At 45.6% G+C, this 21,479-nt stretch overlaps 2 protein-coding genes and 2 long non-coding RNA genes across 4 annotated transcripts in view; all 4 read right to left on the bottom strand.

The window, feature by feature from the left end:
- Nucleotides 1-2,017, bottom strand: part of LOC107566268 (nuclear factor of activated T-cells, cytoplasmic 3-like) — a 19,690-nt gene extending 17,673 nt beyond the window's left edge. The window contains exon 1 of the mRNA XM_016251659.1: nucleotides 1,622-2,017. Within this exon, the coding sequence (XP_016107145.1) occupies nucleotides 1,622-1,703 (82 nt within the window). The 5' untranslated portion in view covers nucleotides 1,704-2,017. The remainder of the gene's footprint in view (nucleotides 1-1,621) is intronic.
- Nucleotides 2,018-4,408: 2,391 nt separating this feature from the next.
- On the bottom strand, nucleotides 4,409-5,675 carry LOC107566270 (uncharacterized). Its single transcript, XR_001606493.1, has 3 exons — nucleotides 5,541-5,675; nucleotides 5,128-5,201; nucleotides 4,409-5,038 (listed from the first exon to the last, which is right to left on the bottom strand). It is a non-coding gene; the product is annotated as an uncharacterized lncRNA (long non-coding RNA).
- Nucleotides 5,676-6,680: 1,005 nt separating this feature from the next.
- LOC107566262 (tRNA-dihydrouridine(20) synthase [NAD(P)+]-like) lies at nucleotides 6,681-17,935 on the bottom strand. Its single transcript, XM_016251653.1, has 5 exons — nucleotides 17,635-17,935; nucleotides 17,474-17,519; nucleotides 16,743-16,831; nucleotides 15,544-15,587; nucleotides 6,681-6,777 (listed from the first exon to the last, which is right to left on the bottom strand). Exons 1-5 carry the CDS (start codon nucleotides 17,704-17,706, stop codon nucleotides 6,681-6,683), a joined length of 348 nt encoding a protein of 115 aa, XP_016107139.1. The 5' UTR covers nucleotides 17,707-17,935.
- On the bottom strand, nucleotides 12,870-13,297 carry LOC107566271 (uncharacterized). Its single transcript, XR_001606494.1, has 3 exons — nucleotides 13,256-13,297; nucleotides 13,100-13,165; nucleotides 12,870-12,924 (listed from the first exon to the last, which is right to left on the bottom strand). It is a non-coding gene; the product is annotated as an uncharacterized lncRNA (long non-coding RNA).
- Nucleotides 17,936-21,479: the final 3,544 nt, after the last annotated feature.

The raw sequence follows: 21,479 nt of genomic DNA, 5'->3' as shown, positions 1-21,479 counted from the left end.
TTTTTTTTTTTTTTAAAGTGCCAACTGAACCTTAGTGCTCAATGTACATACTGTACACATACTGTAGGATTGCAGAACTTGCCCTGAGCATGTATGTCAAGCTGTCTGTGTGTGTGTGTGTGTGTGTGTGTGTGTGTGTGAGAGAGAGAGAGAGAGAGAGTTGTTGTAAGACTGTTGTAAGTGTTTGTTTCACATTTTGATGCCTGGATGAGCGGGGTAGGGGGCTCCCACTTTAAGCACTGTGGCTTCCCCACTCAAATGCAGTTGCAGAGAGAGTGTTCTCCATGGTGGGTCTGAACAAAACCAAAACTAGGAACAGTTTGGCTCTGGACAGAACGCTATCATCTATCATGACGGTGAAAATGGCTGGCCTTGAGCCACAGTGCTTTAAGTGGGAGTCCCCTACCCCTGTCATCAAAATGTGAAACAAACACTTACAACAGAAAAAAAAAAAACATTCATAAGCTGAAATGTGCTCTCTCTCACACACACACACACACACAGCTTGACATACATGCCAAGTGCGCAGGGCTCTCAAGCTGAAGCTAAAGTTTGGAGTGAGATTAGGGGAGGGGCCACTTAAAGGGGAGGAGTCACAAAAGGGGAGGGGCCATTCAAATATTTGCAGCACCCAATTCTCTCTCAAGTTTTCGCTAGCAGTTCAATTTTACCTATTGTTCATAATTTACCTGAACAAATAGAAATGATAACAACTGGTAAATCTGATAAAAAGCAGACAAATTCATCCAAATAAAATAAATAGGTTTATGTACTTCAGGACTGCAGAACTTGCCCTGCGTACTTGGCATACTGTAGGTACTTGAGCAAATGCATTTGGAGAGATGCTCTTATGGCTCATTCAGACACATGAGCAAGCTGCCAGCTGCCAGAAGTGCAACAGTAGCTAACCATAAATATCACACACACACACACACACACACAGATCCACGAGCTAGGGATGCTGTCACACTGATAAGACTATATGTCTAACATAATGTTATAGACCCTCTTTGCACTCAAGCTTCAACAGTCCAGCAATAAAACAAAACCTCGAAAGGTGATTTACTGTGTGTGTAACCATATCAGTTGAGTTTACCTACAGATAGAAGATGGATTACAGTGGACAGAGTAACTTGCATTCATTATAACAGCAGCCTACAGTAGGGAAGTACAGTAACACAGTTACAAAGTACAGTAAGTACAGCTTACAGTGCCAATAACACATATAGCCCTATACAAAGCCAATCGTAGCAGTTTTAGTTCTGCGTACTGTATACACGAAACTAGACACGACAACGGCGAAAGTATTCTCACACGTACAGTAAATACACGACGCATGCGTGCTTGTGAAAGATGTTTCGCGTGATTAGACTTTGACCTTCCTCTTTATGCGCGTCAACTACACGCACTTCTACATTTGATGCGGAAAGATAAGGAAGTGACTTTTAGTATTTAGAAACACACGGTTCCATGTATTCATAACACACAGATCCAAACATGGCCACTTCTGTAACACACTCCTGACGCGAAGAGACACGCTCCATGTTAACCGCGCACGCTTGCACGCGCTTCATTGATTATCGTCGCGTCGCGTCGCGTACAGTGAAAGTGTCGTACAAACCTGCGTGGCCCGGCGAAGACGGATAACTGCTCTCCCCAAACATCAGTCTGAAGTCCAGCTCCTCTCTGTAGTTAGTGGTCATTGCATTAGAGACCTGGAGCTCTACTTTCTTCTATTAAATGACAAAAACAAACAAGTCCATGCGTGCGCAAACGCAACTATAACACTACAACTTTCTGCGAGCGTCACTTTGGTTGACAAAACAGAGATGGTGTCAAAACCCGGAACACACGGTCCAAAATGTCTTTTTTCCCCCTCAGAAGTTGGTTAGATCGAGTCTTTGATGGCGATTCTTCTCGGACTTTGTTGACTTCCCGCCGTGTTTAATAGCCCCATGCTGGTGTTGCTGTTGATCTGGAGTCTCGCGCTCATGTAGACGGCTAGAGTAAAGTTACATGTTACACTGCGACTGCAGACGTGACGTCACGACATCTGACAGACCGCCAGCACTCGCAGAGCGCGCGCGCAACACCAGCAATGTGTGCGAGACGACGAGAGCAGGCTATAAACTATCCATATGAATGCGCGCAGATTATATCGGTTAATACACACTTACTAGTTTGCAAGGTCAGAATATGGTTGTGGCTCAAAACATATGAAGTGCCTTTACACACCCACACACACACACAAACCATGGTAACCACAGTTTCCGCTTAAATAATTGCTATTACAGTTCGTGTTAATACTGCAAGACAACCAGCGAATAGTGGTATCTCATTCACAACGGTGTAAGTCTCATCAAAACAACAAAGCATACTTTGTTAGAGTAGACGACATTTTCTGTTTGTCCCGCTTTAGACGGGGGACTAACTAGACGGAAACGTCTAGAACGTATTCGGTAACACTTCATTTTAAGGTGTCCTTGTTACACGTTACATGTACTTACTATTGTAATAACAATAAATTATGCATAATTGCATGTAAGTAACCCAAAGTCAAACCCTGATCCTAACTCTAACCATATAGTAGGTAATTAATTATTATTACTCAGTACTTATATGTATAATTACACTGTAACATGGGCACCTTAAAATAAAGTGTAACCATTGTTATTATTATCATCATCATCGCTGTAGTTACAATACAGTTACTATAGAACGCGGTTTTGACTTAAATTTACCATTTGTTTTTTTAAACAAAGGGCTGCCTACACACACACACACACACACACACACACACACACACATACACACACTCTCACATACACACACGCACACACACACTCACACACGCACACACACACACACGCGCGCGCGCACACACACACACACACACTCACATACACACACGCACACTCACATACACACACACGCACACTCACTCACACACTCACATACACACACAGTCACATACACGCACACACACACACACACACGCGCGCGCGCACACACACACACACACACTCACATACACACACGCACACTCACATACACACACACGCACACTCACTCACACACTCACATACACACACAGTCACATACACGCACACACACACACACACACGCGCGCGCGCACACACACACACACACACTCACATACACACACGCACACTCACATACACACACACGCACACTCACTCACACACTCACATACACACACAGTCACATACACGCACACACACACACACACACGCGCGCGCGCACACACACACACACACACTCACATACACACACGCACACTCACATACACACACACGCACACTCACTCACACACTCACATACACACACAGTCACATACACGCACACACACACACACACACGCGCGCGCGCACACACACACACACACACTCACATACACACACGCACACTCACATACACACACACGCACACTCACTCACACACTCACATACACACACAGTCACATACACGCACACACACACACACACACGCGCGCGCGCACACACACACACACACACTCACATACACACACGCACACTCACATACACACACACGCACACTCACTCACACACTCACATACACACACAGTCACATACACGCACACACACACACACACACGCGCGCGCGCACACACACACACACACACTCACATACACACACGCACACTCACATACACACACACGCACACTCACTCACACACTCACATACACACACAGTCACATACACGCACACACACACACACACACGCGCGCGCGCACACACACACACACACACTCACATACACACACGCACACTCACATACACACACACGCACACTCACTCACACACTCACATACACACACAGTCACATACACGCACACACACACACACACACGCGCGCGCGCACACACACACACACACACTCACATACACACACGCACACTCACATACACACACACGCACACTCACTCACACACTCACATACACACACAGTCACATACACGCACACACACACACACACACGCGCGCGCGCACACACACACACACACACTCACATACACACACGCACACTCACATACACACACACGCACACTCACTCACACACTCACATACACACACACACTCACTCCCTCACACACACACACGCACTCACGCGCACACGCACACACACACTCTCACATACACACACACACTCACTCCCTCACACACACGCACACAATCACACACGGACACACACACATAATTATTATTATTTATTTATTTTGACATCATATGTGTATTATAATGCCCAAAATGCTGTCTAGTTATGCAGCTTACAAGGTTTCGACATTTGTGAGTCACTTTACAGTACATTGGGGGACAAAAATACATAAAATGCATAGTTAAATGGTTTATTTCACAATAATGCTGAAAACAAAACAAAAAAAAATTTCTTAAAATAAAAAAGTTTTATGACATGTTATGGTACTTCTGGTACTTCCTTGTACTGTAAGTACGTGGAGATACACTGCACCCTTCTGGTGAAGGGTGGAAATCTGTCGAAATAACTTTAAAAGTGTGTTTAATAAAAATCTCATTATTCCTCCAGGCAAAAATTGTGTCAGAAAGAAAATAACAAACCAGCACTAGTGTGCAATAAGACAGAGATGGCACTTGGAAGACTGAATTTAACAAAACTTAAAAGCAAATACAAAGTGCACCGTTATTTGTCAGATAAAACTGCACTCTGCACTTTAATGAAAGGGAATGAATGTGTTTAAGAGTGAGTTCAGATGGTGTCTGGCCAATGTTAACATGTGGTCTGACCACAGACACCATTCACAACTTTCGTCCTGCATATCATTTCCTCTTCCTCTTCCTGTGGGACTTCACTTATATGTCTCTTTCGCGCTGCTGACTCATTGGCATCTAATGCTGCACACTTTCTGTCGTCCCTCTAGCGTTTACGCTGTGCTCCTCTCCGATTCGGCCCCCTGGAAGCCCGAGAGTATGCAAACACACTGTAGCCGCGGCCTGCTCTGCCAACTTCTTTGGTTTCTCCCTGAGGAGAGCAAAGCAGAGACAGAAGAGTCGTACAGTCGTCCCCTCTGCGTTACTGCAGTGTGTAAGTGTATCACAAACCGAACTCACCACAGAGTAGAGCGGTACTTCTTATCGTCCACGATAACCGCAGACTGGAAAGCTCGATCTTGAGTTCGCTGTTCCTGAGAAGTGAACAAACTGCGTTTAAATATCCTGTCAAAACATAATAGATTAATATCCTAAGGCCATTAAACTTTTCCAGTTGATCAAGACTTACTGGATATGGATTAAATAAATATAAATAAATTAGTGCTGTCAAACGATTAATCGGCATCAGACAGACATGCAAATCTCCAGGTCATATTTAAAGAGACATGACAAACAATTAAGCACATTTAATAACTCATTATCATAGTCATTAGTGTCATATCGATCTTAAATACAGTGTTTTCTGTTTTGTGCATCAAATGAACCATTAAAAAAAATTTATAATAATCTAGATGTGCAATGCATGACGTTACCATATTTCTTCGTTGGTCTGAGCTGCATGCAATCGTTTTCCAAATGGAGACTCAACTCTGTCTCTGAGCATCTGAGCATCTGGCAGAAGCAGTATTTGGTGTTAAACGGGTTACTGTCATAACAAACTGCTTGTGGGTAAACATAGGGAAGAAAAAATCAATTTTATTTATTTTTTTACAATATAATATACCATACAAGTGGAAGCATTAGAGTTAAAGTATGTTCATGGAAGACTAATTTGCTATTTGTGACCCTGGACCACAAAACCAGTCATAAGGGTAAATTTTTCGAAATTGAGATTTATATATCATCTGAAAGCTGAATAAATAAGCTTTGCATTGATGTATGGTTTGTTAGTAATATTTGGCCGAGATACAGCTATTTGAAAATCTTAGCTATGCATATTACTAATCAAAAATTAAGTTGATATATTTACGGTAGCAAATGTACAAAATATCTTCATGGAACATGATCTTTACTTAATATCCTAATGATTTTTGTCATAAAAGAAAAATCAATAATTTTGACCCATACAATGTATTTTTGGCTCTTGCTACAAATATACCCCAGCGACTTAAAACTGCTTTTGTGCTCCAGGGTCACATTTCATCTTATACATTTACTTTTAAAGAGTTTTTTTTTTTTTTAATCATACAATATTATTGTATTTTATTATGTTTTCATTTTATTTTTTATGATGTGTTATAAAAAGAGCTAGTTAATTATTCCTGTCCATAACAATAATAATAATAATAATAATTATTATTATTATTATTATTACGTAATTTTTGTCATGAATTATTGGTAACACTTAAATAAGGTTCCATTTGTTAACTATATTTAAAACATTAACTAAAAATGAGCAATGCATTTGTTCCAGTATTTATTCATCTTTGTTAACGTTAATTAATAAAAATACAACTGTTCATTATTAGTTCATGTTAGCTCATTAACTAACATTAACAGATACAACTTTTCTTTTTAATAATGTATTAGTAAATGTTGCAATCAACATGAACTAACATTAATAAAAAAGTATTTTTCACATAATATTAAAAACTGGAACCTTTGTGTAAAGCGTTATCGATTTTATATGATTGATTCTGCCTTCAAACAACTTATACCTCATAACTAATAACTTATGCGGCCCGAGCCAGCATGACAGACGACGCTCCTGTCGCCTCTCGAAACTTCTCCATGTCCTCGAATGTCTTCACTGTGTCTGAAGAGCCTCCACTAAAGACAGAGAAGAAAAAGGGCTAAATAATAAGAACAATACAAAGATATTATAAACCAATAATACCAAAAATGTCAAATTGATTAACAGATTCGAAAAGGTTGCTGATTCAGTTTTTATTTCACAAATACGTCGAGTGACTGTGGCATGAATGTAATGAAGACTGACTTGGCGATGAGAGGTATGGACACAATCGCAGCCATGGCCTGGATATAATCACAGTGGACTGGATGCCGCGGACACTCTTCTTTCATCCTCACAATGAAAACAACACAATATAAAGATGTTCTTAAATAGCAAGTCATTGCATTCAAGTCTCCAGTCAAGACAGACAAGTCCAAGTCTAGTTGCAAGCTTCAAATCCTAAACAAGTCATTTGTGCTGTCTGCCAAAATTATTGTCTCTGTATGAATTACTACAATAAATTTAAAGTCAATAAATGTCTATTGTAAGTATAATTATAAAGATGTAATAATTAGTGGTGTTTCATTGAGGAATGGATCATTGTTTGTGAACAAATATAGGCCTAAGTGAATGTTTAATTTGTTAATGATTCAGTGATTTTAATGAATCAAGTGAGTCAAATATTTAATAACTTACTAATACGTCATACAGGTGCTCATTTATCGCCACCTACTAACGCAGGTCTACAGAAATAGACATAGCTTTATTGACATGATGGTTTTTTCCGAGTCACAGGCCTCAAGTCCAAGTCAAGTCTCGAGTCATTGTTCTCAAAGTCTAAGTCTTCTTTGATTATGTCGAGTCGAGTCACAAGTCCTCAAATTTGGGACGAGTCCGAGTCAAGTCTTGAGTCATGTGACTCGAGTCCACAACTCGATCTATAACCAGACTTTTGAAGAAAGCGTCTCACCTGCCGTGCACTGCTATGGCCGCCACTGTCAGCAGATATACACGGGACACTGAGATAAGGTGAAATATAAACAGTAGGTTTATTGAATACAGAGCAAGGAGCATCCAGGTAAGTGAGCTCTTATCTGAGTGTTAATGTCCAATTCCTTTCCAGGGAATCCGAGGTGCTGAAGGAGTGGAGAGACAGTGGAGTTCCGGAATGGTAGAGATAGAGGAGCAGAGAGAGATCGGGTAACTAGCAGGTGAATAAACACATGTTAGAGCAAGGTAAGTCCCACATACTATGTATGAGACCAGACAGTGAGTGTGCGGGAGGAGTGCGAGGATATAGTGCTGCTGATTAGTGCTGACAGGTGGCGGTGCTCAGTAATCAGGTGATTGTGATCTAGTGAGTGTAGTTGGTGGAGATTGAGGTGATTGTGATGACTCCCTGACAGTTCCCCTCCTCCAGGGGCAGCTCCTGACGCCCTATTGCGGTGACAGGGTCGGCCACGGCCTCTGGGTGCGGGGAAGTCAGGGTGGTGCTGATGAAAGTCGGCCAGAAGAGAGTGATCCAGTACAACGTCCCGGGCCACCCAAGATCTCTTCTCCAGCTCGTATCAATGAGGTATTCTAGGTTACCACCCCGTCGTCGGGAGTTCAAGATATCCTGCACATGGTAGACCAGGGGTTCCTCGACGATCTCGGGAGGAGAGGTACTGCGACAGAGGAAAAGGCAGGTTCTAAGAGGTTTTAAGAGTGAGACATGGAATGCTGAGTGAATATGAAACTGGGCTGGGAGGTGAAGACGGAAGGTGACCTCATTAATCTGCCTCTCGATGGTGAATGCCACCATGTAGCGGAGACTCCGCTTTCGGCAGGGCAGGCGGAGACGCAGATCCCGGGTGGAGAGCCAGACCTTATTAGACGAGGGGGATTAGACCGGTGGTCCCTGACAGTACCCCCTCCTCCAGGGGCAGCTCCTGACGCCCTATTGCGGTGACAGGGTCGGCCACGGCCTCTGGGTGCGGGGAAGTCAGGGTGGTGCTGATGAAAGTCGGCCAGAAGAGAGTGATCCAGTACATCGTCCCGGGCCACCCAAGATCTCTTCTCCAGCTCGTATCAATGAGGTATTCTAGGTTACCACCCCGTCGTCGGGAGTCCAAGATATCCTGCACATGGTAGACCAGGGGTTCCTCGACGATCTCGGGAGGAGGAGGTACTGCGACAGAGGAAAAGGCAGGTTCTAAGAGGTTTTAAGAGTGAGACATGGAATGCTGAGTGAATATGAAACTGGGCTGGGAGGTGAAGACGGAAGGTGACCTCATTAATCTGCCTCTCGATGGTGAATGCCACCATGTAGCGGAGACTCCGCTTTCGGCAGGGCAGGCGGAGACGCAGATCCCGGGTGGAGAGCCAGACCTTATTAGACGAGGGGGATTAGACCGGTGGGTATCTCCGTGGGTCTTATGTCTCCTCACTGCCTGCTGGAGTTGGACATGAGGTGAGTCCCACAATCTCTCGCTCACTCGGAACCAGTGGTCTACAGCTGGAACGTCCGAGGGTTCTTCTGTCCAAGGGAATAGAGGGGGTTGGTAGCAGAGTATGCACTGGAACGGGGTGAGGCCAGTGGTGGTTTGCTTGAGGGAACTGTGCATACTCGGCCCATGGGAGGAATCAGTTTCAGCTGTGCTGGTTGTCATAACAGTAGGCCCGGAAATATTTCCCAATCTCCTGTATCTTCCGCTCAGTCTGTCCATTAGTCTGGGGGTGAAATCCTGAGGACAGGCTTACGGTGACACAGAGGATCTTGAAGAAAGCCCTCCAGACATGAGAGAGGAACTGGGGCCCATGATCGGCGACAACATCCTCCGGGATACCGAAGTTGCGGAAGACATGATGAAAGAGAGCTTCTGCTGTTTCTAGGGCTGTGGTTAAACCCCGAAGGGGAATTAACTTGCAGGCCTTGGAGTATCTGTCTACTGCGACCAGAATGCAGGTATACCCTCCTGAGTTGGGGAGATCGGTCACAAAGTCGACTCCGACGTGGGACCAGGGCTGACGAGGGATAGGTAATGGGACCAGTTTTCCAGCTGGCAAGTGATGTGGAGTTTTGGTAATGGCACAGACTGAGCATCCACGGATATAATTGGACATGTCCCGGGCCATACTGGGCCACCAGTATGAGAGTACGCTGGCTGCCTGGGTGTCCGGAGCCCGGGGAAGCATGAAGGGAGCCCAGAAGGGAGGATCGTAAGGAGGTGGGTACGTAGGTTTTACCTTCTGGGCCTCCCAGCGGCGAGGCGGATTTGTTCATCCAGGGCCCACCGGATGGGGTTAACAAGGACGGCTGGAGGGAGTATGGGTTCCGGTGCGGAGGTTTCATCGGGAGCATGAATGCGAGAGAGTGAATTAGCCTTGACATTTTTGTCTCCTGGTCGGTAAGTGATGATGAATTGGAACCGGGTAAAGAAGAGGGCCCAGCGGGCCTGTCTGGGGTTTAGCCTCTTGGCACTGCGAAGATACTGGAGGTTTTTGTAGTCAGTGATTACTGTAAAGGGGTGTTGTGCTCCCTCCAGCCAGTGCCGCTATTCCTCCAGCGCCAGCTTGATGGTGAGAAGTTCCCGGGTTTCCGATATCATAGTTTAGCTCCGTTGGGGAAAGCTTCCGGGAGTAATAGGCGCAAGGATGGAGTCGGGGTCAACGATGAATGGAAGTTGGAGATCCGGGTGTATGAGGATGGGGGCAGTGCAGAATGTCTCCTGGAGTTTCTGGAAGGCGGCTCGAGCTTCGGGGTTCCAGGACAGAGACTTGGGTTTCTGACGGAGCATGGTAGTGAGGGGAGCCGAGAGGATACTGAAGTTCTGGATGAATCTTCGGTAGAAATTGGCAAAGCCGAGGAATCGTTGTAGTTCCTTAACCGACTGAGGTTGTGGCCAGTCCCGGATAGCTTGGACCTTCCCCCGGTCCATCTGAATGCCATCTGAGCTGAGGATGTAACCGAAGAAGTGAACCGTTGGGCGGTGGAACTCACACTTCTTGAGCTTCAGGTAGAGATGGTGTTTCCTGGGTTGTTGTAGAACCTGCATGACGTGGTGGTGATGTTCGGCCAGGTTCCGGGAGTAGATCAGTATGTCGTCGATGTATACTATGACGAATTTGTGGAGGAACTCCCGGAACACCTAATTCATAAACCCCTGGAAGACAGACGGTGAGTTGGAGAGGCCATACGGCATGACATGATATTCATAGTGGCCAGAGGGGGTGATGAATGCAGTCTTCCACTCGTTGCCCTCCCGGATACGAATGAGGTTGTAGGCGCTACGCAGATCCAGCTTCGAGAAGATGCGAGCCCCACGGAGTTCCTCGAGAGCGGCCGGGACCAGGGGAAGTGGATAGGGGAGCTTGACTGGTAGTCAATGCATGGCCGCAATCCCCCGTCCTTCTTGCACACGAAGAAGAAGTTTGAAGCTGCCGGTGAGGTGGAAGGGCGGATGAACTGTTGTTGGAGAGCCTCCTTGATGTATTCCTCCATGGCCTTGCGCTCCGGGATGGACAGAGGGTATACTCGACCCTTAGGGAGTTTAGCTCCAGGCAGCAGGTCTATGGCACAGTCCCATGATTGGTACGGTGGTAACTTCGTTGCTGCCTGTTTGCTGAACACATCCTGGAACGCCTCGAGTGTTCCAGGGCTTTCCACGAGGGTGGAGTGAACATGAAGTTTGGGGTTCTTGACTCGGGGTGCCAGAAAGTTGGAGAGACAACTTTGGAAACATGCCTCACCCCATCGCAGTATCTCGCCGGACTCCCATCTGACTTCGGGTGAATGTTGTGATAGCCAGGGGCGTCCCAGGACGATATCCACAGTGGATACTTCCAGTACCAGAAAGGAGATTGTTTCCCGATGTAGACAGCCCACTTGCAGCTTGATCGGCGGAGACCGGAACTTGATGTACCCACGCCCGAGCTGCTTTCCTTGGATGGTCTCAATCTTAAGCTCTTGGGCTTGTCACCTGCGGGGTAAGTCAAGCTGTCTTAGGAGGGTTTGTAAGATGAAATTGCCACGAGGGCTGATACTGAAATGGAATGACTTGGGGTGAGTAGTTGTACAGTTAACAAGGGCAAGGTAGATATAGCAGGCTCAAATTGGAGAGTACTCACCGCTGGGCGTGGGGGACGAGAGGGGATTCCACAGTACAGACATAATCCCGAGGCTAGACGTCGGTCACGCTCCACGTGTGAGGGGCGATTGGTGTCTAGCTGCATTGGTTATGGTACTGGAGGACAGGCAGCCGGTGAGGTTGGAAAATGAGCGGTTTTGTCGGGCTGACAAGCCGTGAGACATTGGGAGATCTTGACAGCCTTCTGCATGAAGCTCTCCGGGCCAACATTGTCGTCGTATATCGCCATTTGTGCTCTGATCTGAGGATCCAAACCCTGTCGGTGAAACCTCCTTGAAGTGGGAAGAGAAAGCATCGAACGAGTTAATTAATGTACTCTGCGAATTCCAGATGGCTCGCGCCCAGAGCAGAGCTCGTCCAGCTAACAGAGAGATCAGAAAGGCCACTTTAGAACATTCATTAGAAAACTTATGGGATTGCATCTCAATATAGAGAGAAACTTGTAGGAGAAAACCGCTACACTCAACCGCCTCACCCGAATAGGTGGCAGGGATGGCCATGGGACTGGCCAAGGCAGACTGAGGTTGTGTGACCGGAAAGAAAGCCGTTCGAAGAGCGCTGACCAGCTCCTCGAGCGGATCCGGAGTCGCGGGGCTCGGGTGCTCCATCTCCGGTCTTCAGTTCAGGACTTCTGTCAGCAGATATACACGGGACACTGAGGTAAGGTGAAATATAAACAGTAGGTTTATTGAACACAGAGCAAGGAGCATCCAGGTAAGTGAGTGGGGACTGGGATAAGGCTCTTGGGTCTTATCTGAGTGTTAATGTCCAATTCCTTTCCAGGGAATCCGAGGTGCTGAAGGAGTGGAGAGACGGTGGAGTTCCGGAATGGTAGAGATCGAGGAGCAGAGAGATCGTGTAACTAGCAGGTGAATAAACATATGTTAGAGCAAGGTAATTCCCACATACTATGTATGAGACCAGACAGTGAGTGTGCGGGAGGAGTGCGAGGATATAGTGCTGCTGATTAGTGCTGACAGGTGGCGGTGCTCAGTAATCAGGTGATTTTGATCTGGTGAGTGTAGTTGGTGGAGACTGAGGTGATTGTGATGACTCCCTGACAGCCACTCCTGTTTTTTCAATTCTCTTCACTAAATTCACTGTGTCCTCCAGCTGGGAGAGCACATTAGGTGAACTACACATTAATTACTAGGAACAGTAAAGAACGCGATTCATATCAGGGGTTATTAACTCTTAATATTTAAGTATGCTTTCCTCAAAAAAAAAAAAAAAAAAAAAGCAACAAACTGCTTGGAAAAATACATACCCAGAAAAAAATGTCACTTACTGTAGGAAGGATTCTGATTTTACATGTAACAGGTTTTGAAATGCCATTCACAAGACTGCTTAGTATCTACAAAAGACAAATGGTTAAGAAATAAAAGTGAAACATATTTTAAACTAATACAACTGATATGTTTAAAAAAAAACTAAGAAATCTTACAGCTTCAATTTTCTCGGGGTCAGAGAGAAGCGCCGAACCCATTCCTCCCTATGTGAAATGAATGGAAAATGTATAATTAGCAGCAGCAGATATATAATAATAATAATAATATGTACTTTATATTCCTACATTACTGCAACACTAACACGGATGTTTCTATATTTTTTCTTCCTAATTTTGTACCTTTTTTATTTTTTTATTACAAATTAAATGGAGTGAGAAGTGAAATGTAAAGCTTAAGGTGAATGCTGGAATGTCTTTGTAGTGCATCTCCACTGTGTTGATGGATGGTACCCAGCATCTTACTCTTTTTCAAATTCAAAAAGCTTTTGTTTATTTCTAGTTTAAAATATGATTTTAAATGCCAGATTGTCCAACTGCTTGGAAAAATACATACCCAGAAAAAATGTCACTTACTGTAGGAAGGATTCTGATTTTACATGTAACAGGTTTTGAAATGCCATTCACAAGACTGCTTAGTATCTACAAAAGACAAATGGTTAAGAAATAAAAGTGAAACATATTTTAAACTAATACAACTGATATGTTTAAAAAAAACCTAAGAAATCTTACAGCTTCAATTTTCTCGGGGTCAGAGAGAAGCGCCGAACCCATTCCTCCCTATGTGAAATGAATGGAAAATGTATAATTAGCAGCAGCAGATATATAATAATAATAATAATATGTACTTTATATTCCTACATTACTGCAACACTAACACGGATGTTTCTATATTTTTTCTTCCTAATTTTGTACCTTTTTTATTTTTTTATTACAAATTAAATGGAGTGAGAAGTGAAATGTAAAGCTTAAGGTGAATGCTGGAATGTCTTTGTAGTGCATCTCCACTGTGTTGATGGATGGTACCCAGCATCTTACTCTTTTTCAAATTCAAAAAGCTTTTGTTTATTTCTAGTTTAAAATATGATTTTAAATGCCAGATTGTCCGCGTGGTCTCTTATGTGTATGATTGGCACAGACCCAAACCTGTACCTTTGTAGAGTATTCTTTGGGACAGCCCATATTCACATCCACTGCGGCCACATAATTTTCCCTGTTCAAATTTCAATGTGCATTCATTTAGAGCTCTGTCACGAATCCGGTCCATGAACTTCCTCCCGCCAGCCATCAGAGGTCACCCTTTCCAATTTCATTGACTCTCGCACTACACACTGTTGCACATCACCCCGGACTACATATCCCATCATTCATTGCACTGATTGCACTCTTCAGTGCATGGTCTCTCCACTTCCAGGAGGCCCTCCATCCCTCCCCCTGTTCCGCCTCCACTCCACCGCCCTCCGGAATCGTAAAGGGTTTTGAGCGTCTGGAAGCCGCTCCTTGGGGGGGGAGCTCTGTCACGAATCCGGTCCATGAACTTCCTTCTGCTAGCCATCAGAGGTCACCCTTTCCAATTTCATTGACTCTCGCACTACACACTGTTGCACATCACCCCGGACTACATATCCCATCATTCATTGCACTGATTGCACTCAGCACGGATTGCACACAGCTGTTAACACTGATTGTACCCAGCTGTTTCATATCACTCCCTCACTATTTAACACTCACTCTGATCCCTTCCCAGATAGCTACTCTACAGAGCCCTCATTCGTTTCCCTGCCTTAGCCTTAGCCGTTTTCTCCGGTTTTGATCTTTGCCTGTTTTCCTGGATTTCTCCCTTTAGCCTTGCCCCTGTGACTCTGTCTGCCAATCGTCGACCCACGCTAGCCCTAGGATTATTCTTGTGTTTTGCCCGCCATATACCTGTCTGCCTTTATCTGACTCATGCCTGTTTCATGACCACGTCTCTCTTTTCCAAAATAAAGCTTGCATATGGATCCGCACGTGTCACGTCTCGTCAGCCCCGTAACAAGCTCATTTTTTATATCTAATACTTAGTCTAATTTCAAGTCAAGTCACATAGCAATTTATGCCATACAAGTTGTTTCAATGCAGTATGACAGTAAAAAAGAAAGAAAATGAACAGTATTACCAGTAATGTAGCAATGTCGTGAAATTAATCAATTAAGAAACATTCGATTTAGCTGTAAAGCAGCTCTACAGAAGATAATAGTGCCATAATTCAGTTCACTAACAATGTCAATGCAGCTAATTTTGTGTCATTACTCAGCCCAATTTAGTTCAAATTTTGTTCTCTCTCTATAATGTCAGTGCAGTTAAATCCATACTATTACTGAATATTAATTGTCTTTTAAACCCCAACTAAAAGTAAGCCAGGTCACATGAATATATGATACTAACACAAATAAAAACATCCAACTCACACAAGTTTAGCCACAGCCAGCGCTCTCTCCAGATCGGCCATTCCCTGAAACACAAGCACAAAATCAGATTGTATTTTAAAACTAGATATGTAAATTTTCTGAGGAAAATGTGAGTGGTGCTTGCCGTGGCAAAACTCGGCACTTGGTTGCTAGGGTGTTTCTAGGCGACTGCTAAGGAGTTACTAGGGTCTTCTGGGTGGTTGTTTGGGCGTTGCTAGGCAGTTGCTGAGGTAATCTGAGTGGTTGCTAGGGCATTGCTAGGCGGTTGTTAGAGTATTCAGGGTGGTGGTGTTCTAAGTGGTTGCTATGCAGTTGCTATGCTAACATGGGTGGTTGCTAGGGTGTTGCTATGAGGTTGATAGGGTATTCATGGTGGGGTAGGGTACCTAGGATGGTTGCTAGGGCAGTTGCTAGGGTATCCAGGGTGTTTGCTAGGGTAATCGAGGTGGTTGCTAGGGTGTTGCTATGCGGTTGCTAGGGTACTTGGGGTGGTTGCTAGGGTGTTGCTATGCGGTTGCTAGGGTACCCGGGGTGGTTGCTAGGGCATTGCTAGGGTACCCAGGGTGATTGCTAGTGTAATCGGGGTGGTTGCTAGGATGTTACTATGCGGTTGCTAGGGTACTTGGGGTGGTTGCTAGGGTGTTGCTATGCGGTTGCTAGGGTAGTCGGGGTGGTTGCTAGGATGTTACTATGCGGTTGCTAGGGTAGTCGGGGTGGTTGCTAGGATGTTACTATGCGGTTGCTAGGGTACCCAGGGTGGTTGCTAAGGTAATTAGGGTGGTTGCTAGAGTGTTGCTATGCGGTTGCTAGGGTAGTCGGGGTGGTTGCAAGGGTACTCGGGGTAGTTGCTAGGTTGTTTCTATGCAGTTGCTGGAGTATTAGGGGCGGTTGCTAAGGTACCTAGGATGGTTCCTAGGGCCGTTGCTAGGGTACCCAGGGTGGTTGCTAGTGTAATTGGGGTGGTTGCTAGGGTGTTGCTATGTGGTTGCTAGGGTTAAAATTAATAACACAACTCAAACGATTATTATTATTTTTTTAAATATTATATAAATTCAGCTGATAACATAGTATACACTCAATCTGAAATACTCAAATGCATTCAACTTCAGCACATAACTCATCACACAGATATAAACAATAATGTGCCCAATCTGAGACATGCTTTGAATAAATAAAAGTGAAGAAGTTCACATACTGACCATCTGAAAGACCACACGGCCCTTCTCTTTACTGCAGGAACGAAACATCACACACTCATCTGCAACAAAATCAACCGTCTCCAAAACATCTGAAGACACATAAGAAGGTTTAGTAACCTCGTAAAGCATGAGTTTTATTTTTTTTTGCTGTCAAAAAACATATGGTAAGATGAACTTCTGGTGGCTTGTAATCAGCGAAAAATCAATGGGATCTTTATAACAGCACAGCAGATACTATACAATGATGATTGAGAGATGAACAAATAAACACTGCTCAAAAGCCTGATGATCATATTTGATACTCATATTTGAACAGAAAAAAAATAAATAAAAGGATACTCAAATAAAGCTGAGCTGCTTCAGTGCAATAAGCATTTATTTTGAGATATTAACAATTAAACATTTATTTGTATGTTTACTTTTTTTAAAAATCACAGCAAAAAGACATGTGAAGCACAAGCCGAAGGTGGACATTGGTACATTCACACTAAAAGAGTATAAACTATATCAACCAGATGACAGAAGGCGTGTAGTAGATTGTGTACAATAGGTTTTTCACCAATATTTCATCATGTTGATCATTTAGAGGCCTTAGAAATGTGCCTATCAAAAATGATACAGTGAGCTTTATACGGTTAATACATAAGTTGGTCTGATTTCTCATCACTTAGAGCAGCTAAAACATGTTAAATGTGCCTGAGTGACATACTGTATAATACAAAATAATGTACCGTTTACCACTCTCTCACACTGGGCCATTTTGATGTCAATCAGCTCCTGAAATACTCAAGGGCCATGAGACCATGTGCACATTTAGCAGATTTCAAAGCAAGTGCATTAGCTTCAGATGGTGTGAAACGTGCCATGCACTGGTGTAAATGTTCATCCTCACCTCACAGTACACAATATCTGCACCGTAGTCCAGAGCCAGTAGCCTCATGGGCAGAGAGCCCACCCACACCATAGGGGCCAGAACAGTCTTTTGAGAAAAAACACAACCTGCCCACACCGCTCGCCATCATCATCTTCACCACCCATCCACCAACAGATATTTATGAGGGCCAATGCAAATACTGAGATACGTCATGATCTTATAAAAACGGAAAGTGTCTGTGAAAGTTAAGTCTGTGAATCATTACTATCATACACAATAAGCATTTAAATGACACCGTCACATTTGTTACCCACTTATTTTCAGAAATATATTGCTAATAATACTACCCTTATGAAAATTAACCATGGTTGTACTACAAATAAAAAAGATAAAAAAAACATGGCTATTGTAGTTAAACCATGGTAACCACAAATTAACCATGGTTCCCTTTCGATACTACACTCGTACTGCGTCTTGTCTTAAGACGCTATGGGAAAAAGCCTTTTTTCAATTACGCAGTGAAACTGTACGGCCATTGGTTCGTGCAGTGTATCAAAAACGAACCAATGACTCGGCAGCGGAGCTGCACGAGCCTATGGCAAAAAAACCCCTGCCAAAGCCCGCCGGAATGGTTATTTAAGCGGGCGCTCGCCACAGGATTCTCAGATTTCTTCTCCTTCAGCGATGACTCTACGCTCATCGCTGATCCTGAAAGCCTGCTCACCGTTGACATGCCTCGCAGCTGGACTGAGACCTCCCTGCTTGGCTGATCGGCTCTCTTCGCACCTCAGCGTCGCAACAGTTCCGGTCCTGTTCCCCTGCCGCCATCCAGCGATTCTGAAAGAGCTTATTTCTAGCAGGTAAGCCCTAAAAGAGCAAATTCTAGCGATGTTGTTGCAAATGTGCCTGCGTGCTCTCTCCCCCCGTTGCACTCGGATCCGCCACAGAAGGGCAGTGAGCTGCTCTTAGCTGCACAGAATGCTCAATCAGAGCATGAGTCTCGCTCTTCTCCACTCGTGGACTGCCTTTCACTGAAGGCAGACCCACTCTCCCGTTTCTCCTCTCTCAGCAAGCCGCGGAGAGAGAAACAACTACGAACTAAGCAACCGAGTCTGAGTGATCTCACGCCGACACAGAGCCTGCGTACTTGCTCTCCCGGTTGCGCTTCGATCCGTGTCTCACACGTAATGATCAGCGTCCCTCTTTACATCGAGCGGCTCTATCCTCCTAAGTAGATCGGAGCAGATGCTACCACTGGCAGCTTCGAATTGTGTGTGTGTGTCACTATGACTGCGCTCACAGACACAGGCTGTTTTTCATTTTACCATGAAAGCAGTCTGCCCCTGTTCGTTCACAGAAGGTGGCCCCACCTCCCCGCTCTCATGTTTCTCTGCTTCCAGTTACCTCGGAGGAAGCAACGGCGAGCTCGCAGGTTGAGCGATCAGGCTTGAGCAATTTCATGCTGACACACATCATGTGTGCTTAATCTGCCAGTGTGTGTTACACGAGCAGCTTAATCCTCCTAGGCAGATCAAAGCAAAATGCTGGCAGCTTCGTATTTGTGTGTGCGTCGCTGAGCCCCACCTCCCCCGCTCTTGTGTTTCTCTCCTCCCAGTTACTCGGAGGTAGAAATGACAAGCTCGCGGGTATGAACGATCAGGCTTGAGTGATTTAATGCCGGCAAAGCCCCTGCATGCATCACTCTCCACGCAGCTCTTTGAGTGTGTTTACACGTGAGGATCGGCGCCCCTCATTGTCGAGCGGCTCAATACTCCTGGGCGGACCGCTGTCACCAATGATTCAATATCGATGACAGCTTTGTATTTGAATGCGCCTCTAGCCTGGGCCACGCCCACGCTGAGGCTGCGCTGCTGAGACAAACAGCTCTTACTACGAGAGTTCATGTCTCGCTCTGCTTTGCTTGCGGCTCACCTTCTTCAATGATTCAAATTGGACATGTCGCCTTCTTCAATTCTTCAAATTGGACATGTCTGGGCCATGCCCACGCTGAGGCAGCGCACATGGGGGCTGACTGCTATCACTATGAGAGCATTAAGTCTAGCGAAGCATTGTTTGAAAGCATTTTCAGGGAAAGCAAATTTCCTCTTCTGAGTGTGGGGTCCCCATACGGCGACCAGCCTCTCAATTGAATCCAACCCCTTGTCACACGGGCTGAGGCCTGGCAAGCCATCCCCGTAGTGCCAAACTGGGTGTTGGAGACAATAAAATGAGGTTATTCGCTGCAAATCGCTCAAATACCCTGCGATTCAGCTGCGTGGTTCCCACCTCAGTTTAGAGTAAAGACGCACACGTCCTGCGCTCAGAGGTGATGAATTTGCTGGCGATAGGAGCTGTAGAAACAGTTCCCCCAGCTCAGAGCGAGTCAGGCTTTCACAGTCACTACTTCCTCGTACCCAAAAAGGATGGTGGCCTCCGGCCCATCCCTGATCTCAGACACCTGAATCACGCCCTCATGAAAAGGTCGTTCAGGATGGCTACGCTGAAACAGATCCTTGCGCAAATTCGCTCAGGAGACTGGTTCTTTTCGCTGGACCTGAAGGATGCATTCTTTCTGGCTACCCGCAATTTTACGAAGTGCATGGACGTGGCTCTCTCCCCTCTGAGACAGAAAGGAATCCGCATTCTCAACTACCTTGACGGCTGGCTCGTTCTGGCCCAGTCGGAGGCAGAATTAATATCACAGAGGACCCTCCTCCTCAGCCATCTGGAGTGCCTGGGACTCAGGGTAAATTTAGCCAAGAGCACATTGTTCCCCAGCCAGCGAATATCGTTCATGGGAACAATTTTCGACTCAGCCCAAATGAGAGCTGTAGTCACGCTGGAACGGGCTCTGGCCATATGGAGGGCTGGCGACCTCCTCCGAAATTGGTACCACTCGCCCTCTCAAAGCGTTTCAGAGGATGCTGGGCCTCATGGTGGCGGCATCGCCAGTGCTACAGTTGGGTCTGCTTCATATGCGCCCCCTTCAGCGCTGGTTGAAACCACAGGTTCCATCCCATACGTGAGTTGAGCTGAAGATCAGGGTGAGTCAGGCCTGTGAAACAGCCCTGGGCCCCTGGAAGAACTCCCGCTGGATGGAACAGGGCGTGGCCATGGGGATGGTTTTGCAGAGGGACAGTTGTCACGACAGATGCCTCCAACTCAGGTTGGGGGGCGCTGTGCAAGGGCATACCGACTTTCGACCAGTGGTCGAAAGCGGAAAAAGGCTTCCACATCAACTACCTGGAAATGCTAGCAGTGTATCAAGCCGGTCAGTTCTTCCTGCCAGTCCTGAAGGGGCACCATGTGCTAATCCGATCAGACAACATATCTGTGGTGTCCAACATAAATCGCCAGGGAGGCCTCTCCTCGAAGCGTCTCTTCACTCTGGTAGAGCACTTCTTTGAATGGGCTCAACCCAACCCGCGCTCGCTGAGAGCAGCGCATATACTGGGAAAATTGAACCAAGGAGCCTCAGGGGAGTGGACGCTCTATCCGCAGACGGTTCAGAGGATCTGGGAGATCTTCGGCGAGGCTGAGGTAGACCTCTTCACCTCAGAAGACAACTCTCACTGCCCAGTTTATTTCTCAAAGTCCAAGGACGCGTTGGCCCACGATTGGCCCAACCTCCTTCTTTATGCTTTTCCCGATCGCCCTGATCCCACAGGTAATCAGGTGAGTAAGGGAACAAAGATACAAGGTTCTCCTGGTGGGCCCCTTTGGATGAACCAGCTGTGGCTATCAGAGCTTACTCAGCTGTTGGTAGCGGCCCCTTGGCCCGTTCCACTGAGACGGTATCTCCTCTCTCAAGCGAACGGGACAATATAGCATCCTCAGCCCGACCTATGAGCCCTGCACCTCTG

This window comes from Sinocyclocheilus grahami, unplaced genomic scaffold (genome assembly GCF_001515645.1).
Source record: "Sinocyclocheilus grahami isolate Dianchi unplaced genomic scaffold, SAMN03320097.WGS_v1.1 scaffold1065.1, whole genome shotgun sequence".
Classification (NCBI taxonomy): Eukaryota; Metazoa; Chordata; class Actinopteri; order Cypriniformes; family Cyprinidae; genus Sinocyclocheilus; species Sinocyclocheilus grahami.
Note: the sequence above shows the minus strand (reverse complement) of the source record. Positions and strands in the feature narration are given on the sequence as shown.

What these genes read in the sequence shown, in the direction of transcription:
- LOC107566262 (XM_016251653.1), bottom strand. Translation starts at nt 17,706, where the DNA reads ATGGTGTGGGTGGGCTCTCTGCCCATGAGGCTACTGGCTCTGGACTAC. An exon ending in CAGATATTGTGTACTGTGAG is followed by an intron (nt 17,520 to 17,634) that starts GTGAGGATGAAC and finishes TGAGTATTTCAG; the next exon opens with GAGCTGATTGACATCAAAAT. An exon ending in CTGGCTGTGGCTAAACTTGT is followed by an intron (nt 6,778 to 15,543) that starts GTGAGTTGGATG and finishes CTCTGTCTTTAG; the next exon opens with TGGAGGCTCTTCAGACACAG.